Below are 26990 nucleotides of genomic sequence, written 5' to 3'. Positions count from 1 at the left end.
TTGACATTCTGTCTAAGGTTAGGTGTCCGTGGAATTCCAAAACTGCGTATAGCCAGCTACGTCAGCTTCGATCGATCTGAAACACAAAACTAATAATAAGGCTCTGAATTGAACTAAATTTATTGAAGGAATGACCTAAGAACCGGAAAAATTTAACGGGTAATTTAACGTAAATGTTCGATCTCAAACTTCTAGATCCATTTTCAATGCTTTTCCCCTGGGGGCTTCGACTCTCACGGTTTCAAAAAATCGATTTTTTTCTTTGTTTATTTTCAATCTATATGTATCTGAGTATACGCCATAGAAATGATTTGGTTGAAATTATAATTCTTGGCATGTTTCTGGGAACCGAAACCATCTCCGGCCGCTTCTGAGATACTAAGCGCGGCGCACTACGATGGCGCTTGTCATTCTTTCACCGGTCCATTCTTGACGGTTTATGTATATGTGAGTGTCTGTGAATGGTTTCTTATTTTTTGGGGACGACATATTCGTACGAAAAAAAGAATGCGTCGGACAAGTTGAAAAGCGTACCAGATTACGAAAACTGAAGAAAGAAAACAAAGGTATCTGTGGGAAAGAAAAGGGAAAGTTGACGGACAAATTAATTGCTGAGCTAACAAAATTTAATGGACTAGCGATTCGGAGAAACTCAAATTCTATAGAACATATGCGACATTCAATCCTAGCTTCCCTCAAATACTGCTCGCCATCGAGCGAAAATCCCCAACACTCAAAGTGTTCACCCGGCGAGGACAGATGGTACAAGTGGCGTCAGACCGAAGCAAAAGGAACTTTTGAAATTTTCCATCATATGAGGATCCCCATCGCTCCTACCATTGTAGAATTATTGAAACCCATCTACGAAAGTCTATCATCTGAACCCAAAATAACAATTAGTCTCTGAATAGCGGAATCTACACAGAAATATTTTTTTTGTAATTTTAAGTTTATTTTCATGCACATATTTGGAGCACGAATATAAATGTAAAATTAAGTCCCACCACAAATACACACGACTTGTCGTGCTTTCTTCAACGAATTTTACTATAATTTTACACGTGGATTGAAAATTATAGTTTCTTTAAACAGAAAACCAATGTACTTCAATGTATTTTTACTCGAATACTGCTGTAAAATGAATGACATGTAATATTACACGAATGAAAGTGTAAAATTGTATGCTGTTTGATGCTCCAATTGATTTTAGCGTAATTTTCAATCAAATTTTTGATTGAAAAAACGCTAAAATCAATTGGAGCATCAAACGCGTTGTATGTTTACATTCGTATTGATTTACATGTCGTTTAAATTTCATTATTTTTTGGTGTGTAGGCCAAAACGCTTGCACAAATTCTGGCAGGCAGGTGGTCAATGTTGCGACTTATTTGACAGTCAGCGTCTTCAATCAAGGATTTTCATCGATATTACAAGCCATGGAGGTGATGGGGATTACCTTGGGGACTGAAGCTGAAAGATGTGCTTCACGACTCGACAGTGAACGTATAAGTCGTTCTCAACATAAAGTGGGTGCGTAGCAGAACAGGCCCGAATTCAACAGAGGGAGCAACATTCGCACAACCAAGAACAATTTCGTAATGAGGAAGGTGAGCTCTACGGCCTCGGCATAGCATATTAACTAATAAGGCACTACAATCGAGTTTTTCACCGCACTTTATCTTTAAACGCGTTTTTCCGAAAGTAGTGTTTTTAATCGGTCAAGTAAGACTTTTCATAGAAGTACTGGTCCGATTTCAATAATTTTTTCTTCAATTGTCCAGAAAACGTACCGCTATGTTTTCCCGAGAATAATTTGCAAAATGTCAATTTGTTCCAATTTTATAGTTAAAAAATAACGAAAATGTTGGAAATTTTCACAAATCGTTACATAATTTTTACAAATTATAAGATTTTAAAAAGCCCTCTCGGGGAAACATAGCCTACGTGACTATGATTATAAAAAAATATGAGTTTTCTGATTTCAGATTACCCAATTTGTCACAACTTTACTTAAGCGGGACCCATGCAGTTTCAACATCAATGTCGTCAATGAAGTTTCAAGGTCGGGAAAGATTTTCCTTTTCGTCTTCATAAGTAAAATTGAAAAGTTAAAACATGTAACTTCAAAATAAAAATAGATTCTAAATACATTTAGTATATGTTTTACAATTTATTCCTAAAAAAGTGCTCAATTTTAGGCCTCGCGAGTAGAAGACCCCCTTAAGACTTCACTAAAAATATTGAATACAAAGGATTTTTTAGATTTCATAAGTCATTCATTCAATTAACCTTATCTTTGGAAGAGGTCAAAACATGAAGTCTTTAAATTGAACCGTTTTCAAATGAAATTGTAATAAAGTCAGTTTTTCGATATTCAAAGTGCCCAATCCAATATGGTGGACCTCGAAAAAAATAAGTGATATTTCAGCATTAAACGAGAAAAAAAGATTTTTTTATTTTATAAACATGAATTTGAGTAAATGTGTTTCAAAATCAAAGAAAGATTCCGAGATGGCGGACTAAAATCTGATTTTCACAATTTTGACTAAAAATTTACATTTTTCACCGTTTTCTGTGGTTGTTTGGTAACTTACGATTAGTCTGCGATGCCTCTACAGATCAAGCCGTGAAATACGTTCTCGAGACTTGTACATTCAGCATTCTGGGAACGTGCATAATGCCATTGGCGGCCGCTTTATACAACGGCCTGTAGAAACTTTTCTGAAGCGTGGATCAAAAAATCCGTTTAACACAATATACTTATACCTGTCAAAAAATACGAAGAAAAAAATCAATTTTTCAAAATGTTCTAATGACAATCTCACCCTAAGCTAGAAGAGTTAAATTAATCGCAGAATTTTATTAATTCTGTTAACGCTGTAAATGTAAATTTTGCTCTACTAATTTCCATTCCATTTCATCCATTCATTCGCCCTTTTTTGGGATTAGAAAAATCTCTTTTCGAAAATTTTCTAACCCTATGTGCAGGGTTAGGAATCGAGCCCAAGTCAGCTGCGTGCAATAAAATCGATTTACTAATCACGCGAAGCGCGCTCTTAAAAATTTAAATTTAATATACTTAAAAGAAGAACATTCAACAAATATCTTTTTAAATTTTGGTTACATGCAGTATGAGTTAAATTACGATGAGATTTAGAGCCAGTTATTCAGAAATTCGTTCGAAAAAACTGAGCTGCACCAAATTCGACTCCTGCTGGATAATAGCTCTGATGTGGAGCTAGACTTATTGTGTTCCCCAGCGGAGCGATTTTAGTTGAGCAACAATGATAGTGCTTCGTTTCCACGTTCATGTTCAACAACCGCCCGGAGAATTTCAAATCAGTGGAGAGATTCTGCATGAACCGAGATGTTAGTTAGACATGTTTCTATTGTACATATGCAGCGAATGGTGCAACGTGTCAGAAATGCAAAGGGTGTGATAGCGGATTCGAAGAAAAAAACGCATCAAAGCTCAAACAGTACAGTGTCCGCATAGAAGGGCGCTTCGTGTTATCTATCATTGTTGCAAATTTTTTTCATCTACTCATTGTTTTTTTTTTTCGTCCGTAATCCGGGGGATGGAAAAGTTATTATCCCATTACTCCTATTTCGTACGGTCGGGTGTTGATCACGCCGTCAAAATTCCCGACTGGTGCTGGGTGTTGGCTGTTGTGCTCTTTGAAAGGGCCTGTCATATGCTCATAACGGATAACGGATGGTCTAGCTCGATGTGGCATCCGTGGTATTCCGCTTTAACCCAGCTCATCGCTGTGGGTTCTCCCGTCCCGACGATGGTGAAAATGTTTATGAAAACTTTGTTGCCTGAAAATAACAGATGAGTCTAGAGGGGATTACGCACGTGATATCTGCTGTCGGGTGGAAACTGGGACAAAAGTTCTTATCGATACTTTTGGGAATGAGTTTTCGATAAAGGATAATAGAGTTTTGCACAATGTGCACTTTATTGTTGAAATGGATAATGATTCAATCATGACGGTTTCGGTAGCCAATGTCCTTTCGAACTTGACGTCTTTATCGCGAATGATTCATTGCCGCAAATCGAGCTACATATGTATCTATGTCTACGGAGGTCAGTTGATGAAATTATGCGAATTAAAAACAAGAGAAAATGAAGCAGTCAATTAGCAATTGAGAATTTAATGTTGTGCTCCACAGATTATCAGCTTACTTATATTTACAATTTAGATGCTTGATTTTGCGGGAAAAGACTTGACTAACTTTTACTGGGTCGAGCTATAATTAAGCTCATATTACAGTTTCCTAGCACGGTAATAACTTCAAACTTTCTATTAACCCTCCGAAAGCCGCATAGTGCACTCAATGCCGAACTTTACGAAACTGTACCGAAATTATCTGAGAGATCCAAGAGGTTAAGAATGTTGATAACGAAGCGTCTCTGTCCAAAACTGTAGTTGTACATACACAAAACGACAAAATTCATAGGTCAGTTTAATGAATTGGAGTAAATTTCTTTTCTTCCATTTTCCATGGAATAGGTTAAGTCAGGGTTTTTCCTTTTCTTGATTTTTTTTGAAAATGTTCAACGGAAAAAATTGAAATATGCCCAAAACAGATTTTTCATCAAAGACTAAAACCGAGTCTAAAAAGGTTAAACAACCGATAATCCTCCGTCCGCTAAGTTGGAAAGATCCGCAAAGGAGGGGGGGGGGGTAATCATTTTAAGTATCGATTTCGTCGGGACGGGAAAAAGGTCGACTTGTGAGACAGTAGGAAAACGGTTGGTTAGTCTGCGGTGGATCAGTAACAAAAGAGCGTAGACAAAGCGGGTTTTTTATTACCTACTGGCAGCTAGCACGGATTCTTCTATTGACAGCCGAAGGAGACAGTCGTCGAACAAAGCCCGGTGTTTAAAAAGATGTTTGTAGCGTTTATCTTAACGATATTGTTACTGGAGTTCCGCTAGTTATTCTATGCGGTCGAGAATATAGATAATGTTGATTGATCCATCCTGATAAAATCCGACATTGTGTTCTGTCCCAATTCGGAAACTCTTGCGGCAGTGAATGATGTTCAGCGTCGATGGTCGTGAAAATATATGTGAGTAAGATAACGATAGAACGACGGCCAATCGTTAATAGTTTTTGGTCGTATCTCGAGCTTTATTAAATATTATATACACGCAGAAAAATTTAGCATATTTAAACCAAAAATAAGCGTTATTAAATCCAATGACTTTAACAAACAAAATTATTGGTTTGAAAATATTTTTTATTAGAGCAACAATAAATTTTTGCTTTCAATAAAAACATTTTCAATATCAATAATTTTCGTTTAATTTCAATTAAAAAAATTGTTAAAAAAGGGTACGTTAATTTTTTATTGAAGCAATGAATAAATTTTATTGAATTCAATAAATAAATTTATTGTCTCGCGACCAATAATTTTAATTATTGAATTTAATCTTTATTTTTATTGAACCTACAAATCTTTTCTCTGTGTGTACAGATTTCTACGAACTAGCTTTTAGAGAAAGCATGGCTGAATTAAGGACGCTGTCGAGAGGGACGCGACCAGGGCCTCCAATTCGAAGGGGCTCCCAAAAGATGATGATAAAATTGCTTTCTGAGAGTAAAACATTTTCTCGTTTGAAGTGTTTTATATTTTTATTTTTGTAGCTTCTTTCTCCATATATTGCATACTTGATATGATATGATACGGTTATTTGTATTATTGAATCACGATAGTTTAGTCACAATTTTTGAATAATTCTATTAACAGGAACTGCCCTCTTTCGGCAGGAATCACTGATTGTGCCAGAGAGCTTACATGGCTGCAGTAGGTTGGTCGGAGTTTTCCATATGTGCTCTACTGAATATCCTAAACCATAGCGCTCTCTAAACTCATTCGACTGTAGTTACTGATTTTCAACAGTGAATTAGCAAACACGTGAGAAAGATGTAAGTACCTGTCATCTTCACAACATACTCTAAAATTACCTTTCACGCTCATACTGCACTTTTCCAGTTTTCAACTTACTTTCAACTTGCTCCACATTTTGACAATTTTGCACAAGAAAATATTTTTCTTGCAGCACATTCCTCGCTTTTTGAATCAAATTTGTTCTGCTTTACGCATAACAACCATCCAAATAACCTCATTTAAAATAAAAAAATGTAAATATAAAAAAATGCCCCTCTAGAAGATAATCTTATTTATTTATGAGCTAACTGAGTTGAACTTTGATGTACAATTTCAAGGGAATATATGTTATTAAAGAATTATAAAACATTATTATTCATGTTTTGGAGTTCGTGCGTGAAGTGCAAAAAATATTATTTTCGCTTTGAAAAACTTTTGAACTTTGAGTTTTTTAAGCAATGAGACTTACATACATGATCGATAGTAAAGAAACAAGGTTATACGTCATTTCCCCGGATGTCACTCGTTCAGTGACTCTCGGACCGATCGTCTATCTTCCAGTTCGTGCAGTGTAACGTTGAAAAGAATAATGCTAATCCTCTACCAAGGTTATCTAGCGCATTAAGGCTCAAGTTACCTCAAGGCTTGGTAGTATGCGTGAGAAAAATTGTGTTCAGCTATGCCACCAGATTATCCATTTAAACCTTTTCAAAACTCTAAAAGAAGAATATCAGTCGATTTATTAGATTATCACGATTCAATTCATGCAAAATACCTGCTGGAAAAACCATCGGCTTAGCTGGATGGTGCTTTTGAAAAAGTGGCTGTGATTTTTTATCACACTACCACACCGAGCTGGGGTACGCAACACAACTGCGCAATGAAAAAACCACAGCCACTTTTTCAAAAGCACCATTTAGCTAAACCGATGGTTTTTCCAGCAGGTATTTTGCATGAATTGAATCGTGATGATCTAATAAATCGACTGATATTCTTCTTTTAGAGTTTTAAAAAGGTTTAAATGGATAATCCGGTGGCAAAGCTGAATACAAATTTTTCTACGCACACTACCAAGCGTTCAATTCTAACACATGCTTAAAAAAGGTAACTTGAACCTTAACCGCCTCCCTTATTTTGTGTTTCTACGAGTATACCGTAAATAGTTTGAATCACACAAACGATATTGCTGGCTACGGGCCCTCTACGAAGAAGTACAGAGTATAAATATCAGCTAACAGGGTTGAAGTCTGCGGGGTCGTTTACGATTCGAGTTTGAATAGCGAGGACCTGCTGACACATGGGATTGACTGTTTTAAAGATCCCATGCTTCAGCCAGTGAAAATACCGGAGTGCAACCGTTTGCATTCAGCATCAGTCCCAGCGGACGGAAAGAAGACATATGGCAACTCAGACTCCCATCGCGTGTACTTCGCCGGTTCTACTCCATCTAATTACCTCTTTGACAAGGTTGGTCTAACTGTTCGCCTCTTTGTGTCGCGAGTCAATAATTAGGACACACATTGTAGCAATAAGGCCCGTTGTGGGAAATGCGGTGGGAATCATGCGAATGATTCCTGTGGAAGGGATGTCGAAAAATGTCTCTACTGCGGGAGAAACCCACATAATCTCTAGGCATGTCCCGCGTACAAACAGCACGAGGAGAACCTTAAGCGTTCCCTTCAGGGACGCTCAAAGCGATCTTTTGCAGAAATGTTAGAGATAGTTGTGCCACCGGTCTTTACGGGCATCTATATTAACTTCTCTACTGACGAAAGCAACTGTGATGAACCCCAGGAGAGAACATCTTCTGCTGGGCCTAGAAGCGATAGCAAAAAGAGGAACATTTCCTCTCCCAAGATTCCTTGTAAAGGCCAGAAGGTGTCTCTTCAAGCTGTCTCTACCCCCATAAATAACTACTGGAGGAAGTAACGGGTGTTCAATAAAAATTGAGAATGATTTCAATCTTCAAGAGAATTGTTCTCTGGACTCCCTAGAAATAGGTGGCATGTTTCTTGTCACTCGGATGCTGTCAGTTCAATCGAAGATGGCGTCGAAACAGCAAGCACTCCGCGAATGTATTGTACAGATTTGCGAAGCGCATGATTATCGTGGTAGACCACTTTAGAGACGAAAAGGTGCCCGTGAGTACAGTTCAACGGATCCTGACATCCCTGAGTGTGGAGCGGAAGGCCTGTAGCAGCCGTCCGGCGAAGATAATGACAAAGAATAAAAAGAAAGCGTTTAAAAAGCTGTTCGATAACAAGAACGGAATGAGTTGCTTGACGCCGGCCGAAAATGTAACTGCTCCCATACCTTGATTCACCGAACCCTCAAGATGGAGGACATCATCTGTCGGAAGAAGACTCGGTCCTCCCGAGTACACGGACGAGCAGATAGCGATCGTGAATTCTCAGTGCCGGTAGATGACGAAGAACTACCGCGGGACGTCGTTCGTGCCGGACGACGAAAGTTTCTTTCCGCTCTCGAAGACCCACATTCCAGGAATTGACAGCTACTATTCCAGCGACAAGTCGACCACATCCCCGAAGTAAAAAATAAGTTTAAGCATAAATTTGAAAAAAAGTTATGCTGTACATCACCATATCGGACAGAGGGATTTCAAAGCCGTGGTTCAAGCCGAGCGGTCTGGTCATCAATCAACAAGTGTATCAGTAGGAGTGTCTTGAGAAAATTCTTCTGCCGTTTTCAAAGGAGTATCATACGGATGAGAAGTACGTCTTCTGGCCGAACAAGGCGTCTTCCCATTACGCCAAGAAGGCGCTGGAGTATCTTGAGCAGAAAAAGATACCGTTCGTGTCGACAGAAAGGAGCCCGACCAACTTGCCCTAGTGCCGTCCCATTGAGGTTTTTTCGACTCCCTCAGTGTCCTAGTGTACAAAAATAATTGGCGGGCCAAGGATACGAAGCAGTTGACCACCAGGATCCGGAATTGTACCTAGAAGATGCACGCCAGTGCCGTCCAGCGCTCTTGTGAGAGCAACGCGACTAAGTTGCGTCCTACAGTTGACCAGCGCCGCTTCTCTAATATTCATGGCCGTTTTTTTGAAGAATAACCATTATGTTTTTAATAAAAAATACTGAATTCATCGATTTTTGTTTTGTTTTTTATTACATGACTGAAAAAAATCTTATTTTTTAATGAACACCCGTTACTGGTGCACAATCAAAGCCAGTTGCTCTCGGTCTCACAAACCTGAGCTCAGAGAAGGAGTTCCCAGCACTTCCAGGAACATCAAAAACCGCAAGTGTTGCCAAACCTCGGCCAGAGAGAGAAACTAGGGCTGGCCTAATAAATTTCTATGACACTGTGGACCGTATTTTCACAGCATTGGATATTTCTAACCCTCTTAAAAGCATCTTGATAGGCTTTATCCCCGCGGTGAAAATATGTTTGATGCAGTTCACTGCAAAATGGCCCCTCCTTTCAGCGATTGTACCCTCGATGGCTAATTTATCAAACGTGCTCACGGATCTGATCACTATTCTACAGCGAAATTGCAGAAGCATTCCTCCTAGGCTAATTTTAGATGATGAACACCCACGGTACGGCATGGGGTCGCCTTCATGACGATAATTGATCTACCTCACTCCATGAGCTTTGCGACAACTTCAATAGGACCATTTTGAACACCGGTGAAATGACACGATTTCCGGCTTCCCCAGCGCACCCGAGCGCCTCAGATTAGCCCCTTTGCTTGTCATCGCTTTGGTTAGATTGCATGTGGAAGGTAATCCACGATTCCCGCGGCGACGACCATCTGCCAATCGTAATTACTATTGCTATCGGTTCAAATCCACCGAATACAATTAATGTTTCGTATACCTCACATGAAATATTGATTGGAAGAGCCACGCGTCCGCGATATCCGACAAAATCGAGTTCACTCAAGAGCTTCCTCCGGCGGAAGAGTACGGGTTGGTAGCTAGCATGATTCTCTGTACCGCGATTCAAACTCAGACCAAACGCATATCACACGAGAACTATCGCGGGCGTTCTCCCAACCCAGGGTGGGACAAAGAGTACTCAGACGTGTACGCGGAGAAGACCGCCGCGTATAAGACCTTCCGGGACGACGGGCTTCCCCCTAGCTGTCGATAGTACGTGTTGTTAGAAAAGCGAATGAAGAGTTTGACGAAAGCCAAGAAACGTAGCTACTGGCGCCGGTTCGTTAACTGGTGAGCACTCTTTGGGGCACGGCCCAGCGCTTAGGGTTGTCCGGATCCTGGCACAGAAGATCTACCGCGCCGTGTCTCCTCACGATAACGCGAAATAAACAATGTTTTCGATTGTGGAGTTGACGCTTGCTCTCTTATTATATAACAATAAAGACAGAGAGAATCAAATTTAACTTGTTAAAGAAACTGCCAGACTCTGCCAAGAAACACTTGTTGGATTTATTTAATAGTCAGGGTAACATTGTCCCTCATGACTGGAGTTAAATGCAGGTCATCGCCATCCATAAACCAGGAAAACTAGCCTCCGACCACAACTCGTATCGCCCGATTGCAATGCTGGGTATCGAATTCTCCACGGAGAAAACTGAGCTAGTTAATCTAGTTGCAACATAGGACACTTTTGCGTCTAGCGGCAGTAATGTGCTTATAAAAATTAAAGGGTTATGTACAGGACACGACCACGGTGACATTAAAAATGTAGCTTTTTTCAAGAGCGTGCAAATGAATTTTATCTATCACACATATCGACTCACGTTCTTGTTCACTCGCCTGCTTTCATATGTTACAATTTGCTATATACCCTCCCCATCAAAACATAATTTATTGAAGGTCTTTTAACGGTAATCTATTAATTAATCAAGTATCTCACTAGGTGATTGGCATTGTTTGGCTGATCCATCTAGTAAAAATAGGCTGGTCTGTCCAGAAAATATATTCAAAAGAAAAGTTCCATATTGAGAGCTGTGATGAGGAAGCCCACGCCCGCCAACGGAAATATACAGATTCTCCATGAAATATGAAATTATTTCATTTTCCATTTAAATTTTCAATAATGTACTAATGAACTTAAGTAAACAATCTTAAGTGTAAGTATTTCTTGATTGATTAGTGGTGGAAAAAATAAAATTATTTGATAAATTACATTGTTATGCAACGTTCGCACTACCAGTTAAAACGGGTTTTTATGCTATCTTGGTGACATTTTTCTTGTTGCTAATTATTAAAACGTGTTATAACTCTGTAGTGTAAACATTGTATTATTAAACCAATTCTGCAGCGTTTTCTGTTATATAGGTGGTAATAGGACTGACATAATTATATCTTCAGTACAGCGGTTTGTTTCATAATTTAAAACAGATTTATTTTAAAATTTAAATTAGTATACCCAACCGTTCTATTTGTTGTATACTTTAAAACGCAATTAGAACTGTGTTTTAAATACATAGGGTAGGACAGATATTCTGACTGGATAAACTGGGAAAACAATTTTAAGTCCAGTAACGCTTAAGACATGGCTTGAATTTGAATCGAAAAAGAACACCCGCTTCAACTGCTGCTGGGACGGTAAGTTCTGTTTTAAAATTTTCCGTTGTTTGCAGTACGAAACAAAAGTGTTTGAAATTAGAAAACAAAATGTTCTGCTGGGAATGTGATTGTTTCCGATGCAATTACACTCAGATTTTTCACGTAGGGGATACAGGCCGTGTAAATGAAAACTGCGTAAATTTAAAAAACGAGTTAATGAAAACCGCGTAAATTTCAAAATCCGCGTAAAAAACCTGAGTGTACTCTCCTATATAAAATACTACGCTGCTGAACAGTGCAATAACTACAGAAGCACGTTGTCATATGCCTTACTGATAAAAAACATATAACCGAAATATGAAACATGAAAACCAATAGGCTCTTTACCCTACGCAACTACAAAGCGCCGTAAACATGGATTAACAAGTTACAACGCACACGCATGCATAAAAATAAATATTATTTTTTTTCAAACGCAACACTCTTAAGCAGCACACACCGTATTGAATTAAATCCAAACCACCCCGCCCACCCACTTTGCAAATCATTCTGTGACACCGTGCTGGTACCCGAAAAATCCGCACAGGGCCACCGCTGCCGAAAATGCATAGCGTCTACCGCCTGTCCAGACGCTACAGCCAAGATCTTACCCGTTCGACATAAGAACAAAAACTGATTCAAACGGGTACGCGTCACCTCTATTTATAAACTAACCGTATATGGTTTAGTCACTTAGGTGCGAGTGTGTGCAAACGCCAACGTTACCGAAAATCGATAGCGCTTATTGCATCGCCCGGAGACGATGTTGCTCGTATAGGATAAGAGCAACAACTGATTTAAACGGACATGCGTTGGTTCTATTTATGACTTTTCGTGTTTCATTGGGCAACTAAGCTGCCCTCTCTTGACGGCTGTGTCTGAGAAATCTGCCTCACGAATGGTAATTTTCCCGTTTTTCGTGAACTTTTTAATTTTACCAATTTCCAAAAGTCTACTTTTATTGGGGAGATATTAAATTATTACCAATATTTAAGTTAGGTGTTTCTGAATCGGTTGGTGTATGAATGATTAAAATCCATCTAGTAATATCGGAGTTATAAGCGTGCAAACCTTACATAGTTTCGTTACATGGGAGATAGTTTAGATTTTAGAATGACACCTAGCCCCAGATAGTGGAGTAAGACATTTTTAATGTCAAAAAAATAAAAAAAAAACTGAATCACTTGGTTCGTATTAGACCAAGGGGATAAAGAACGCGGTAATATGAGAGAGAGTATCGGGCAACCATAATTTATTAAAGGCCCACAATACCACTTTTCCAATTTGCTGAAATTTATATAGACTAACGCATCCCTTTAAACTCATTATTTATGGTCCATTTTATATAGCCGATAACACTCCCGACATCCGGCTGTTCAGAGTTCAAGTTATTTTCGATGAAACAAACTCTCGATAAACGATTAACCAGAGTTTAAACACCTTCGTATCTAGAACATTTACGTCAATAAACTATTCAAACTCCTTATGCGCGTCTCAGTCGCATCGCTTGCTTGCGGCGAATCCCGACTAACAACCCACCCACTACCCAATCCGTGGTACTTATGGGAGTGTCACTGAGTCGGGCCTTTCCGTTAAGTAAGTACCACATCAACACTTCCTTTCTCACATCCAAAGTTACGGTAAAGATGGTTGTGGCCAACAATGGTGGTTCTCAGGCGAAATTCTCTCTTGGACTGAATCAATTGTTATTCCCAAACAATGCTCCTCAAGTAGTCTGGCTGGAAATGTGAGTCATTAGTCTGGAATCTACGAAGTATATCGTGCTTCCATATCGCAACGCAACGCACATTACTCCAATTGCACAATAGGGACGTGAGCATACCAATAGAAAGCTAGAGGCCTTAGCTAATAACTGGTGAAAGAATTAAATTTATTCTGTCAACATGAAAATTTTTAGCAACAATTTAGTACACTGATTAATTTTTGCCATTTGCTAAAATGTGGTCGGTTGTCGGTACCCCAAAAAATCATCAGGATTCAAAGAGAAAATAAATTAGGGTCTAATGATTAAACTATATAGGGTGTAGTGCCTATTTTCACCATACTAAGCAAGGTGCATCACTAATTCGTTAATTTCTCGCCCTACTATCAATGGAATACGTAAAAATTGACATCAACAGCTTTGCTTCGTTTTTAAGAACCAATATAATAACTCAAATGCACTGAAAACAGTGAAATTCTCGTGTTTGAGCGCAACGAAACCTCGAATCGAGTGCCCCTATTGTTGCGCTACCATTTGACTCAATGCGTTGAACAAAGATGGCAGACACTGCTCTAACCAACGGCTTCAAATGGGTAGGGTGATAATAGAAACATGGCGCAAATGGGCTCATCACCCTAGTTGAATCATATTTTGATTGTTTTCATGTAGGATTTAAATAGTTTATAATATCGCCTTGATGTCAAAGGTAAAGTTACAGGAAATATTATGTGCCTTTTGAAAAATCTATTGTTGTTGATGGGGAAATGCGAATAACTTATGAAAAGGACGTAATAAAAGAAAACAATTGTGTTGTTAGAAAAAAATTTAAAATATTACATTTTTGAAAAAAATTTTATGAGCATTTTGATTTATTCGAAAAGAAAATTGTTTTTTTGGCTGCAAATAGTTGTAATTATAAAAATATATCAAAAGTTGTTAGGAAAACTTTTTAATTGAGAACTTCTCCATGATCCAAATACACTGAAAAAAAATTCTTTTACATCTTTATATCGATAAACATTAGATTGTTGACATTTTATGATCTTTATAACTTTTAAAAGGGCATAATTACACGAATTCATTGTTTTTGTTGGATCAAAATTTCAAATATCTCCACAAATATCGCATTTAGAAGATTTATGTTAAATGCATTTTGATTAGAAATGATACTTCTAATTATATTCTGTAATAAAATTAGAGTTTTTTATGTTAATTAGCAGACATTTGAAAACATGTATAAAGTTGTTAGAAAAACTTTTTACCGATAAGCTCTCCATCATGCAATCGCATTCAAACGTTTCTGTTCTTGCTGACAAAATATAAAAAAACAAAAAATGATTTTTTTTGCAATTTCAATTTTTAACATTTTTTTGTGAAAGACACAATTTTTACATTTCTTATAAAAGAAATGTATAGAATTCGCTCAAACTTTCAAGATTTTTTCCGAGGCCCGGAGGGCCGAGTCTTATATACCAATCGACTTAGCTCGACGATTTGGGACAATGTCTGTGTGTGTGTGTGTGTGTGTGTCTGTGTGTGTGTGTATGTAACGGACAAATTCTCATTCGTGTTTCTCAGCAATGGCTGAACCGATCTTATCCAAACCAATTTTAAATGAAAGAACTAAAAAACAGTATGAACGCTATTAATTTGTTTTTGATTCTGATGTTTAGTTTCCAAGATATGAATGTTTGAATGCGTAAAAATGGCGTTTTTTGCAGTTTTTTGAAATTATCTGCCGAAATTGACAATATAGATTAACAATTTATATGTTTTTGGACAGCTTTAACGAATACCTTTCGAACAAGCTATAGATTGTAGAAATCGGACTATTATCAAAAGAGATATTTAACATTAAATGCGGACGAAAGATTTTTATCATTTCCCATAGCCAGAAATATGACCAAAAACATATAATCTATTATTAACGCCAAAACGGCTTATTTTAGGTCAATAGTATCTTCGGAGAATTTAATGGAGGTAATGTGGCCTTTCTTCTGGAATTGTGCTTTTGGTGATTAATCCCCCTATGAGTGAGATATTTTCACAAATTTTCTTGGAAGTGATTATATCGAAATGATGTCTTCAGCAAATTTGTAGCTCTTACTTTTGCGAATAACTTTACTGAAGACTTTAAATATCTATTTTGAATACTTTAAAAGTTATGGCTTGTTTGTTGATTACTCTTTGTCGCCCATTTATTCTTCAATATAGTAATAATCCATTGAAATAAGCTAAACATTATTTCGATAAAACGACTTTTGTATTTCATTTTACTATCTACAACCGCTACAAATAATCACCGAACACTTCCAAGTTGTCTGGAAGGAACTTGATACCTTATCAGTACAAAAATGTTCATTTGTGCGAACCTTCTCACTGCAATTTTTCTAACTTATAACCATCGGATCGATCTGAAACATATCGGAAAATGAAAAGCGAAAAAAATAACTCCAAGCAACGGCGTAGCCAAGAGAAGGTTTTGGGGTTTAACACCGTACAACACCCCCCCCCCCCCACAACACCCAAAAAAATATTGGATTGAAGTTGAAAATTTATTGATGCAGACTGATTTAATTCAATATTACAATAACAATTATCTGATCCGTGGATTGATAACCTGTTGTTGTTAACATCATTAGGACTTTTGATAAATTGTCGGAATGGGGTCCTGATATGTAACTGATCTATTGGTTTTGATTTCACAGTTGTCTAATTGCATCAATATCAAATTCCTGCCTGAAAACATTCCAATAGAAAATTCCAGAGTTCTGTAATCAATCATAATCCTCAGATTTATATTCAAATTGATCTCGTTTTTGTAGAAATGTATTGTAATAAGGTTCTTTATTTAATAGGAAGCGAAGTTAAAATTGATTTAATGTCTATGAAACATAGAACTGTTCACCAAAAAAATGCATAACTTTCAACATTTGCCAAAAATGTTTTTGTCTTTCTCATTCACTCTAAAATTCGTCAATCTAATCCCGACCCGGAGGACCGAGTGTCATATGCCAATCGACTGAGTTTGTCGAGATCGGAAAATGTCTGTGTGTGTATGTATGTGTGTATGTGGAAAAAAATGTGACCTCAGTTTCTCAGAGATGGCAGGACCGATTTACACAAAGTTAGTCTCAAATGAAAGGTACAACCTTCCCATCGGCTGTTATTGAATTTTTTATTGATTGGACTTCCGGTTCCGGAGTTACGAGTTGAAGAGTGCAATCACACAGCAAATTCTCATATAAACTGAAATGAAAAATTTTCAACATCAAATTTGTATTTTTGATGCCAAATGACTTTAAAATGCATGAAACATTGAGATGTTTGACAAAAATTGACTTCTTTGGACTTTGGTACATTTTTGCCTTTCTCATATAGAAAGGTTATGCAATCACTCTAAAAATCGTCATTTTCGGCTGCACCTGGACCTCTCGGATCTTTCTCCATGATCCGCCGCTGGTTTCAAGCGATGTTTCAGTATCACATAGTATCTCAAGATCGTGGCTGTCGATCCATTGTATGTATGTGCAAATCGTACTGAACATGTAATATTCATTCCCACCATTGTATTGAACATAACCAGCCATGGAATCGTAGTCTGGACAAATGAGACAAGCACAATTGCACCACTAGATGGATTAAAACAGGTTTTTATTTTGGGAATGCGTCGAGTTGAGACGAAAACGTAATATGATTAATAACGAGGATAACACTTTCCGAATGTAGAGAGAAATTTATGAAAAATGACGATTTCCATTCGACTCTAGCAGGTTCTGATCGATTTTGATGAGCATTTGATTTTTGTTGTATGACCAATTGTATGTATAGGTCAAATGTTTAAAAACAGTAATTTAAGGTCAAGATAACATCATTTTGAAACCGCCAATTTCGGAGGTTTAGTATCTTCGATGAGTTTTACAAACGTTAAACAGCGCATCATTTGATAAAACAATTTTGACGGTATATTGTCCAAGAAGTATTTATGGTGAATTTTCTCAGGTTAATATTCAGGACTACAATAAAGTCGCAACAAATTCGCTTAAGACACGAACCTTGTTACTGTTTTCTGGAAAATAATTCTGCATAATTTTAAAACTTCAAAAATTATGGTTTCGGAATTATGCCGTTTAGACAGTAAGATCGATTTTCACCAAACCCCCGCCAAACCGAATTTCTGGCTACGCCGCTGACTTCAAGTAAGTAGAAACAAAGTCGTTCTACACTCGTTCACAAGAAACTTCTTCGAATGCTGAATATCTATTATAATACATTGACACCCCAATTGTATCAGCCAAATATGTATTGCCAAATATGATTTTTTTATTGCATCGAACTACAACATTTTTTAGGTAGCTTTCAAGAGGTTATTTTATAGACTTCTTCCAAAATTTGGCGAACCTATTCCAATTCGTATACCAATTAATTGGTATACTTAAGGGTTTATATGTTGCAGATACAGAAAATACTGAAATTTTCAGCTTTTGTCCTACACAATATTACGAAAGCTTATTAAACAATTTTTCCTAATAAGTTTGTGAAAATTATAAACTATTTGAAATTTTTTAATAGTTTAATTTTTTATTTAACCGTGATTTTTTAATAAAGAGTTACCATCGCTTCACAACGTAGTCTATTTTTCATGGCTTGCGGTGAGTACGATCTCTCGAATTGCTGAACTGAAAATTATGGAATGGAAAATAATTTTTAGTGTTCTTTACAGATTTAACTCGCCGCGCAGATAGCTCTGAATTAGACCCGCTGGTGCCCTAAGACGATTTCGCCAGATTTTCGGAGCACTGTGCACCCAGTGCATTAACGCATGTGACGGAAGGCTATCGAAAAGTTTCGTGAAAATGAAAATTCCAGTAATGATGATGATTTCCCCAAACGGTTCGTTTTCGAGAGGTTTTTATTTGACATTAGGATTAGCGGTAATAATTCAAATCAAGGATACTACTGGGAAGTCACCTTTAGAAATAGTCGATGTCGAAGTAAAATTTGGAACTATGCACGCAGGCACTTCAGAGATAACGTGATATCAGGAGCTGCGATTTCATTTCAACGCTTTTTTGTGAAAAGGGCGATATTCACAAATGTAAACATAAGGCTTTTTTCATACATCCGAATGATAAATAAATAACCCCTTTAGGAAAATTCAGTTTTCCCACCACAATTTGGATATTTTATTAACAGAGCATTAACAATAATTCGTTGGAATGTCTATTTTATGGGACATTTTTTCGCTTTCCCATTGATTTGGTTTGAGATTTCTAGCACTGATGTTGTCCTATGCTGATTTGAGCGATTCTCTGAGTCCTGCCACTATCCCATGTAGTATGTGTTATCAAAAACATCGCGAAACATCAAGTTCTAAATGTTCTCAAACGATATAATATCCGAAGAGAGTGATAAGAGTTATAAGAAATGTCTCATCACACTGTTAGGTGGATTAAAAGCGTTTTTTTTTTCAGAGTATACTTTTTTTTGTACAGACATATTTATTCCATTCTCAAATATCTTTGCTGAATAAAGTACAGTATTCGAACAACCAATATTTTAAACTAATGCACGTAGAAACGCTCACGCACGTTTAAAAAATTGCTCTTATATGAGCATGCTGAAAGCTTCTCCATGACTCAACTCTTTGTTTTTATCTTTTTATCAAGTGTAAGTTACTTATGCCCGAATAGTTGAATACAACTTATTACCTAATAATACCTAATAAACGAGTAAGTAACTGTGCCACAAGGAAGTAAGAGAGAGGTATTCCGCATTAGTGGTCCATTCTGCATATTTAGTGAAGTCAGACGCGATACTACAGCTTTTTCCAACTATATCATCAGTTATTAATTTAAAAGAAAATAGGTTAAATAGAGGAAAATTTCAAAATCTTAAGAGAAAATAGGTAAATTGCGTATTCTCATTTGCTTATCATACGATAACTGCAATTAGTGAAATATGGACGAGTGTATCTGAATATTTGTACTTCTCATTTGTTTTGGTGTTTTCTTATTTCAACAACTAGCCGGCCAAATTTATAACAGGTTCTAATCCAAATATATTCTGAAAAGGCATAACTTCATAAATTTGTTATGCCATTATGATGGGAAACAGAACCCGTGCTATTAGTTTAACTGAATAAATTAAGAATCTCAAAAACGAAAGCGCTGGCAAATCTAAACGAAATGAACTTCCTCCAGTCAAAAAACGACAAGCACCGTTCTCCATTTTTGCAAGGCAAATATTATATTTCCCAAACATAATACTGCTGTTGTTATTTTCCGTTGCTTAGACCGCTGCTACACTTTTCCGTCCCTCGAAAGTCCGTATTTGCGAACCGAAATTTATTGCTCTTGCTATCGCTTGTTCAGCAGCTCGATAATAATCTTTCGGTTGCGGCAAGTGACTTGTTTGGTTTACTAATACACACTACACTCCGTGATAAGAGCGCGACTGGCAAAGAATGACGGAGACATACAGAAAGATAAAAATTAAGTTGAACATCAGGAGCATAAATCAGATGATGGATATCCTACAATAATACGAACCAGGGAAATAACATTGATGATAACTTATCGTTCGCTGGGCTGGGTCCATCAACATTCCAGATGAATTTTCGTTATGTACATTTAGCATAAATTTTATCCTGAATAAGATTATGTTATTTTCATTGCAATGACATGCTGTGATAAATAAAATCAGAGGAGATGAACTGTAGAACGAGATTCGGCAGTTCGATAACAAGTTTACTTATTTAAACATGAATTTATTTACTTGGTGTGTGCAAAACGGGAAGATAAATCTGCTATCTTTCGCAGTTATTATAACACTGAATTTAAACTTTTAAAGTGTTTGAGAGTGTATTTTGAAATATTATTCGCTGATGTACGTACAAATGTACAAATACCCTGTGAGCACTTAGCTTGGAAAAACTTTACTTGGCGCCTCTGAGATCAGTATTTTATTATCCCGTTCTTAAATAGTGACAGGAGTGTACAAAGTATAATTAAACTTTTATTTTACACATAAAAAAGTAACACAATGAATTCCCCTGCAACATGCCATGGCAAACCTTTTTGCGATTCCTTTGAAATAGGTAAATAATGAAAATAAGAAACGCTTTTAAAATTTATTGTGTCTTCTCACCGCATTGCACTAAATGAAGCACAAACGAGCAAGAAAAATTTTCCGAATGATTTACGAGCATAATTTTATGCTCAGCATTACGGCATATTCAGTCAAACCTCTAGTGGTCGCTTTTTTCCCTTGCTCAGAAGACACATTGCAGCAAAAAAAAAACATCACACGATACATACCAAGTATCGGAGTCTACCGGAAACGCGCGGATGAGAGAGTGGAAATGGGTCGTATTGCAGCTTTCACATCACGCAACTAATTACAAAACTACGGTGCTCGCGGGGAAGTAAACTTTCTCCGGTTGGTTTTGTTGAACTTTCCCGTTTTTCCTTTTCCTCATTTTGCATGCAATTGGAAAATATAAAACAAGCGGCAAAATTGTTTGCAGCCAGTTGATCTGACGGAATTGCGGTTGTGGCTAGTTCGGCTGATGATAACAACACCTGTACCTAGATACCTACCGCAGCTTTCACCTGAAAGCGAGTCGGGGTTGCGAGGTGACGACAGTTCAAATTACCGTTACCATTTTCGGTTGAACGGGAAATACATGAAGATACCTTTTAATGTCGAAATAAGATTTTTGTTCAATAAGTTAGATGTTAATGTCCCAAGGAAGATTACATGTATCAGTTTGAATGAATTTATTGCATCAATTATCAATAAATAATACTAGTTTAAATCTCCATTTCATGCGTTAACTAGGACAATAGTCATTCATATTCTGCTATGTAGTATGTGTTTGGTATTCAAAATATTCATCTTCCATTTCAATTTTTTGCCGTTCTGCGCATGATTGGTCACAATATCTAATGTATTTCTGTAATATATTGTAGTAGTCTATGTTTACTGAAGTGATGTCTTATGTATATGTTGTTTCTTGTGCTACTGTTACTTTCTCATATATAGACGGGAATATGAAAACGATCACAAGGTTATAGAAATGCAATAGTACATGCGAAATTACAAACGCCATAGCATGCGTTACGCAATAAATAGAACACGCACATTAATATACAAATGCTCGGGCCTTTCGCGATAATACAAACACGGTCGCTAACGTCAGGACCGGCGTAACACTTTAAGCTCGAGTGGGTGGTAAGATACACACAAAAAGGGTATTCAATTTTTGTTTTTCTCCGGATTTTGCTGGTGTTGCGGAGTAGTTTTTACCTATAGTAACGAAAGTTCAAACAACGCGTAAGTGGCTATTTACAAACACCCTATTTAGCTCTACACCAACCGACTACAAAAAAATTTCCACAGCCACGTACCAATTTCTCCCTTCTTTTATTTTTTGCCTTTCTCAATAGAAAGGTATTGCAATTGCTCTGAAAACCGACTTTTTAACGGAGGCCCGGAGGGCTGAGTGACATATACCATTCAATTCAGTTCGTCGAGTTCGGCAAATGTATGTGTGTGTATGTATGTGTGTATGTATGTATGTGTGTGTATGTGCGTATGTGCGTGTGTATGTGACCAAAAATGTCACTCGTTTTTCTCAGAGATGGCTGAACCGATTTTGACAAACTTAGTCTCAAGTGAAAGGTGCAACGTTCCCATAGGCTGCTATTGAATTTCTAATGGATCCGACTTCCGGTTCCGGAATTACAGGGTGATGAGTACGAACACGCAGAAAATGTCGACTTTAATAAATTCTGCAATGAATGTATAAAGGTGAATTTTTTTTTCCAAAATATGACCACAACTGCTTCGACTTGTAGTATTAGGTCACTAACATCCATTCAAAGTCTATTTGGCCACATTGGCCACCATCATCGGTTCCGGAAGCCCCGGCGGAAGTATCTAAATTCAGAATAACAGTCACATCGGTTTCTCGGAGATGGCTAGACCGATTCGACTAAGCTTGGCCTCAAATGAAAGGTATTGCGTCCCCGTAAATGGCTATTTAATTTCATCCCGATCCGACTTCCGGTTCCGGAGTTACAGGTTGTGGCGTGCGATCACATAGCAAATTGTGATTCATATCGATACTCCGATGAAAGCAAAAAAGGTAAAAATTTCGCTAAAATGTCTCTCAAACAACTTAAATTTGCTGTTCTAGGTCACCGACGGCCAACCAAACTTTCGTTGACTACATTGACCACCATAGACGGTTCCGGAAGTGCCCGGGAAAAGCGACCATCTTTCAAAATTTACGAACTCACATCAGTTTCCCGAAAATGGTTTGGGCCGATTTTCACAAACTTAGTCCCAAATGATAGCTATAATATCCACATAGATGTCAATAAAATTTCGCACGGATCGCTTATATGGGTCCGGAAATATAGAATAAATCGTCCGGTCACATATGAAATTCCTATATAAGCCGGAACTCAAATTTTTTTTTCAAAGGGGGGACTTCATGAAATTTCAGAAATCGAATTCGTATTTTTGATGCCAAACATCTTTAAAATGCATGAAACGTCGAGATTTTATGTTATCTCGAAAAATTTCTAAAAATCGACTTTTTGGGACTTTGCCGATTTCGCACCTTTTTGCCTTTCTCATATAAAGAAAGGCTATGCAATCACTGTAAAAATCGACTTTTTAACCGAGGCCCGGAGGGCCGAGTGTCATACACCATTCGATTCAGTTCGTCGAGATCGGCAAATGTCTGTGTGTGTATGTATGTGTGTGTATGTGTGTGTGTCATTTAAACTCACACAATTTTCTCAGAAATGGATGAACCGATTTTCGCAAACTTAGTTTCATCTGAAAGGTATAACGCTCCCATAAGCTGCTATTGAATTTTTAGTTGATCCGACTTCCGGTTCCGGAGTTACGGGTTGAAGAGTGCGGTTACACAGCAAATTCCCATATAAACTGGTACCACCATGATCTTAAAATGATGTAAAAAACATTAAAATTGATGTAACATTACTCTAGTTTGCGGGTCTGGATCACTAATGATCAATTAAAGCAGCGTTGACCACATTGGCCACCTATGACGGTTCGTGACGCCCCCGGGGAACCCGCCAAGTTCCTAAGCTAATATCACACCCATTCCCCAACGAATTCTCTACCGATTTTTACAAACTTGATTTCAAATGAAAGATACAGTAATATCATTGACTGCTGCTGAATTTCATTCGGTTCTGACTCTTGCTTCCGGAGTTACAGGGGTGTTAGTAAGGATACGCTGGAATTTCCCATATAAATCGGTACAATTGTAATACCTCAGAGGCTTAAAACTATTGAAATGGTCACCAAATTACTTATAATCGCAGATCTAGATCACTGATTTACAATCAAACATTCTTTGAATATATTGTCCACTATCGACGATTCCGGAAGTCCGAAATTCCGGGCATATTCCACAATTAAAGTAACATCAGTTCTTCGGTGATGACTGAACCGATTTTCTCAAACCAAATCTCAAATGGAAGGCAAAATATGCAGTTGAGTATTGCGTCGCCGCCCCTCCCCCCTCTTGCCCTTACACCTCCCTCCTTCATCGCTCCCCTCCCCTTGGACCACCCTCACGCCCGCATTTCCTTCATCCACCCCGTATACCGAAATAAGATGAAGGATTTCTGACGCATCCTCCACTCCCACTCTACTACTTTCAAACCCATTCCACCAACATTGCAAAATACAATCACATGAAGATAACATTGAACTCATGGTGATTAAGCTAATTATATATTATTCTTTGCCTTTCTCATATACATGTAGCACCTCAACGATCATCACCCTCGCAACCCACCTGCAATATCAACGAGGCTTCATCGCAGTGATCGTTCTCCATCTGTCGTGCTCGATGCACAGGCAGCGGCTATCGATCGAGTGATCGATCTTTATCAGCCGTACTCGATGCGCGATCTGAAGCCACCGAGATGCATTGTGTGGTGATCGTTTATTGGTCTGTTGTGCTCGATGCACAGACCGAAATCAAAAAAATCATTTGTTTAAATTCCCTATACCTTTGCCCTGTGTAAAATATTTTTTCTTGTTTTCTCGATTCTTGACTTTTGTATATAAGCCCGTAGGCAGTAGCAATAAATCGTTAGTTTACTAAATCAAACCCAACCGAATACTTCTACCGCGTTTCTAAACGATCCGATAACCATAAATTGGTGACCCCGTTTTAAAAAAATGGTGAACGAGGACAAACCAGGCACTGGAGCAGGCAACCCAAAGGTACCGGAACAGCAGCAGGAAGCCAACGTGGACACCCTAAACCTGCCACGACTGAGCCCGCCGGTGATGACGCAATCCAACATCGAGTCATACTTCATGTCATTGGAGTTCTGGTTTGCCGCTTCCGGTATTGGAAATGCCCACGACACCAAGAAGTACAACATCGTCATGGCACAAGTGCCACCAAGCAAGTTGACGGAGTTACGTTCCATTATTGAAGCCGTCCCGCCTGCCAACAAGTACGTGTATATCAAGATGAAGCTGATTGAACACTTCGCCGACAGTCAGCAGAAACGTTTGCAGCTCGTATTGTCTGATATGCCGCTTGGTGACATGAAACCGAGCCAACTTTTCAACGAAATGAGGAGAGTGGCTGGAAATTCGTTTTGTGAACCCGTGCTGCTCGACCTGTGGGCCTCCAGACTTCCACCGCATGCCCAAGCTGCCGTGATTGCCTCCAAAGGGGACCCGACAGAAAAAGCTACCATCGCAGATGCCATCGTGGAATCCATGGGCCTTCGTAGCATCAACACCATCGGTGCGAGCGCACCGAGCACACCAGCAGCGACCGCTAAAGTTACAACAGAATCGCCTCCTGACAGAATTGAAACGCTCCAGCGGGAAATCGCTCAACTGACCAGGATGATCAACAAAATGTTCCGCTCAAGCGAAAACCCACGGGAGCGATCACGTTCCCGCAGCCGAAGCAAAGTGAGTAAATTTCGTGATAATGAACCGTCCTATGAAGTCTGCTGGTACCACTCTAAGTACGGAGGGGAAGCACGACGGTGCCGTAAACCGTGTTCCTTCGGACTAGCAACCAAGCCCAGCAACCAACAATGACGTCGTCCAGTTGATCCTGCGTTGGAAATTGGCGAACTTTCCGACACAGCCACACTATTTCGCCTTAAGATCTCGGACACAATTACCAACATGAAATTCCTCATCGACACCGGTGCGGATGTGTCCGTCATCCCGAGAGATCTCAAATCAACCCGGATGAAACCAACGTCATTTAAATTGTTCGCCGCTAACGGAACACCGATTAAAGTGTACGGAGAAGTTATGCTGAAGGTTAGTCTTGGCCTCCGGCGTGAATTTCTGTGGACATTCCTCATCGCAGACGTGTCATCAGGGATCATCGGTGCAGATTTCATTTGCCACTACGACCTGCTGATTGATTTGAAACGTCATCGTCTCATCGACAACACCACGAAGCTGGAAGCGATGGCAGTTTTGACACGGACGAGTGAGTACTCTATAAAAACATTCAGCACGTCATGCCCCTACGCCGAGCTGCTGGCAGAATTCCCATCCATCACCAAACTAGCAGCACCCGGTACAGTGAGTGCATCATCAACAGTGCATCGCATCGAAACCACCGGTCAGCCATCATACGCCCGGCCGAGACGTCTTTCATCAGACAAACTAGCAGCAGCGCGCACAGAGTTCGAACACTTGATGCAACTGGGAATATGCCGCCCCTCGTCCAGCAGCTGGGCCAGCCCACTTCACATGGTGAAAAAAGCGGATGGAACCTGGCGCCCGTGTGGAGATTATCGTGCGCTGAACGCTCAAACCATCCCCGATCGGTACCCACTACCATACCTGCAGGACTTTACTACCATTCTGCAAGGAAAAACCATTTTTTCCAAGGTTGACTTGCAGAAGGCATTTCATCAAGTCCCCATACATCAAGACGACATCCCGAAGACTGCGATCACCACGCCGTTTGGACTGTTCGAATTCACATACATGACGTTCGGACTTCGGAATGCCGCTCAAACCTTCCAACGGCTCATACACGAGGTACTACGAGGATTGGACTTCGTGTTCCCATATATTGATGATATTTTCATCGCATCATCGTCAGCAGAGGAACATCGTGAGCATCTTCGGCAGTTGTTTACCCGTCTACAAGATCACAACTTAGCAATCAATGTTGCAAAATGTGAGTTCGGGAAGAAGGATATAATTTTCGTTGGCCACTCAGTCTCGGCCAATGGAATTCGCCCATTGCCCGAACGTGTTGAAGCAGTCAGCAACTACAAACGCCCGACAACAGTGAGGGAGCTAAAAAGTTTTCTCGCCACAATCAACTTCTACCGAAGGTTCATCCCGAACGCCATCGTGGCTCAAATACCACTTCTCAAGATGACTCCGGGGAACAAGCGCAACGATCGGTCTCAACTAGTGTGGACAGAGGAGGCCACGACAGCATTTGAGCAGTGCAAAACACAACTCGCTCAAGCAGCGCTGCTCGCACACCCCGCGAAGGACGCCGAACTATCTTTGTGGGTGGACGCATCCAGCATAGCAGCCGGAGCTGTTTTACACCAAGTTGTCGATGGTAACGTGCAACCATTGGGCTTCTTTTCCAAAAAGTTCGACAAGGCCCAACTGAAATACAGCACGTATGATCGAGAACTAACCGCAATCTACCTGGCAGTAAGACATTTCAAGTATATGCTGGAAGGTCGAAGTTGCCACATATACACCGACCACAAGCCGATCGTGTATGCATTCCAGCAGAATCCTGAAAGAG

At 39.0% G+C, this 26990-nt stretch overlaps 1 protein-coding gene across 1 annotated transcript; it reads left to right on the top strand.

Annotated features, from left to right (window-relative positions):
* Positions 1-24400: 24400 nt before the first annotated feature.
* LOC131680561 (uncharacterized) lies at positions 24401-25288 on the top strand. Its single transcript, XM_058961276.1, has one exon. The coding sequence runs from the start codon at positions 24401-24403 to the stop codon at positions 25286-25288; it is 888 nt and encodes a 295-aa protein (XP_058817259.1).
* Positions 25289-26990: the final 1702 nt, after the last annotated feature.

This window comes from Topomyia yanbarensis, chromosome 2 (assembly GCF_030247195.1).
Source record: "Topomyia yanbarensis strain Yona2022 chromosome 2, ASM3024719v1, whole genome shotgun sequence".
Classification (NCBI taxonomy): domain Eukaryota; kingdom Metazoa; phylum Arthropoda; class Insecta; order Diptera; family Culicidae; genus Topomyia; species Topomyia yanbarensis.
Note: the sequence above shows the minus strand (reverse complement) of the source record. Positions and strands in the feature narration are given on the sequence as shown.

Coding starts and splice junctions, on each gene's coding strand:
- LOC131680561 (XM_058961276.1), top strand. CDS start 24,401: ATGGTGAACGAGGACAAACCAGGCACTGGAGCAGGCAACCCAAAGGTA.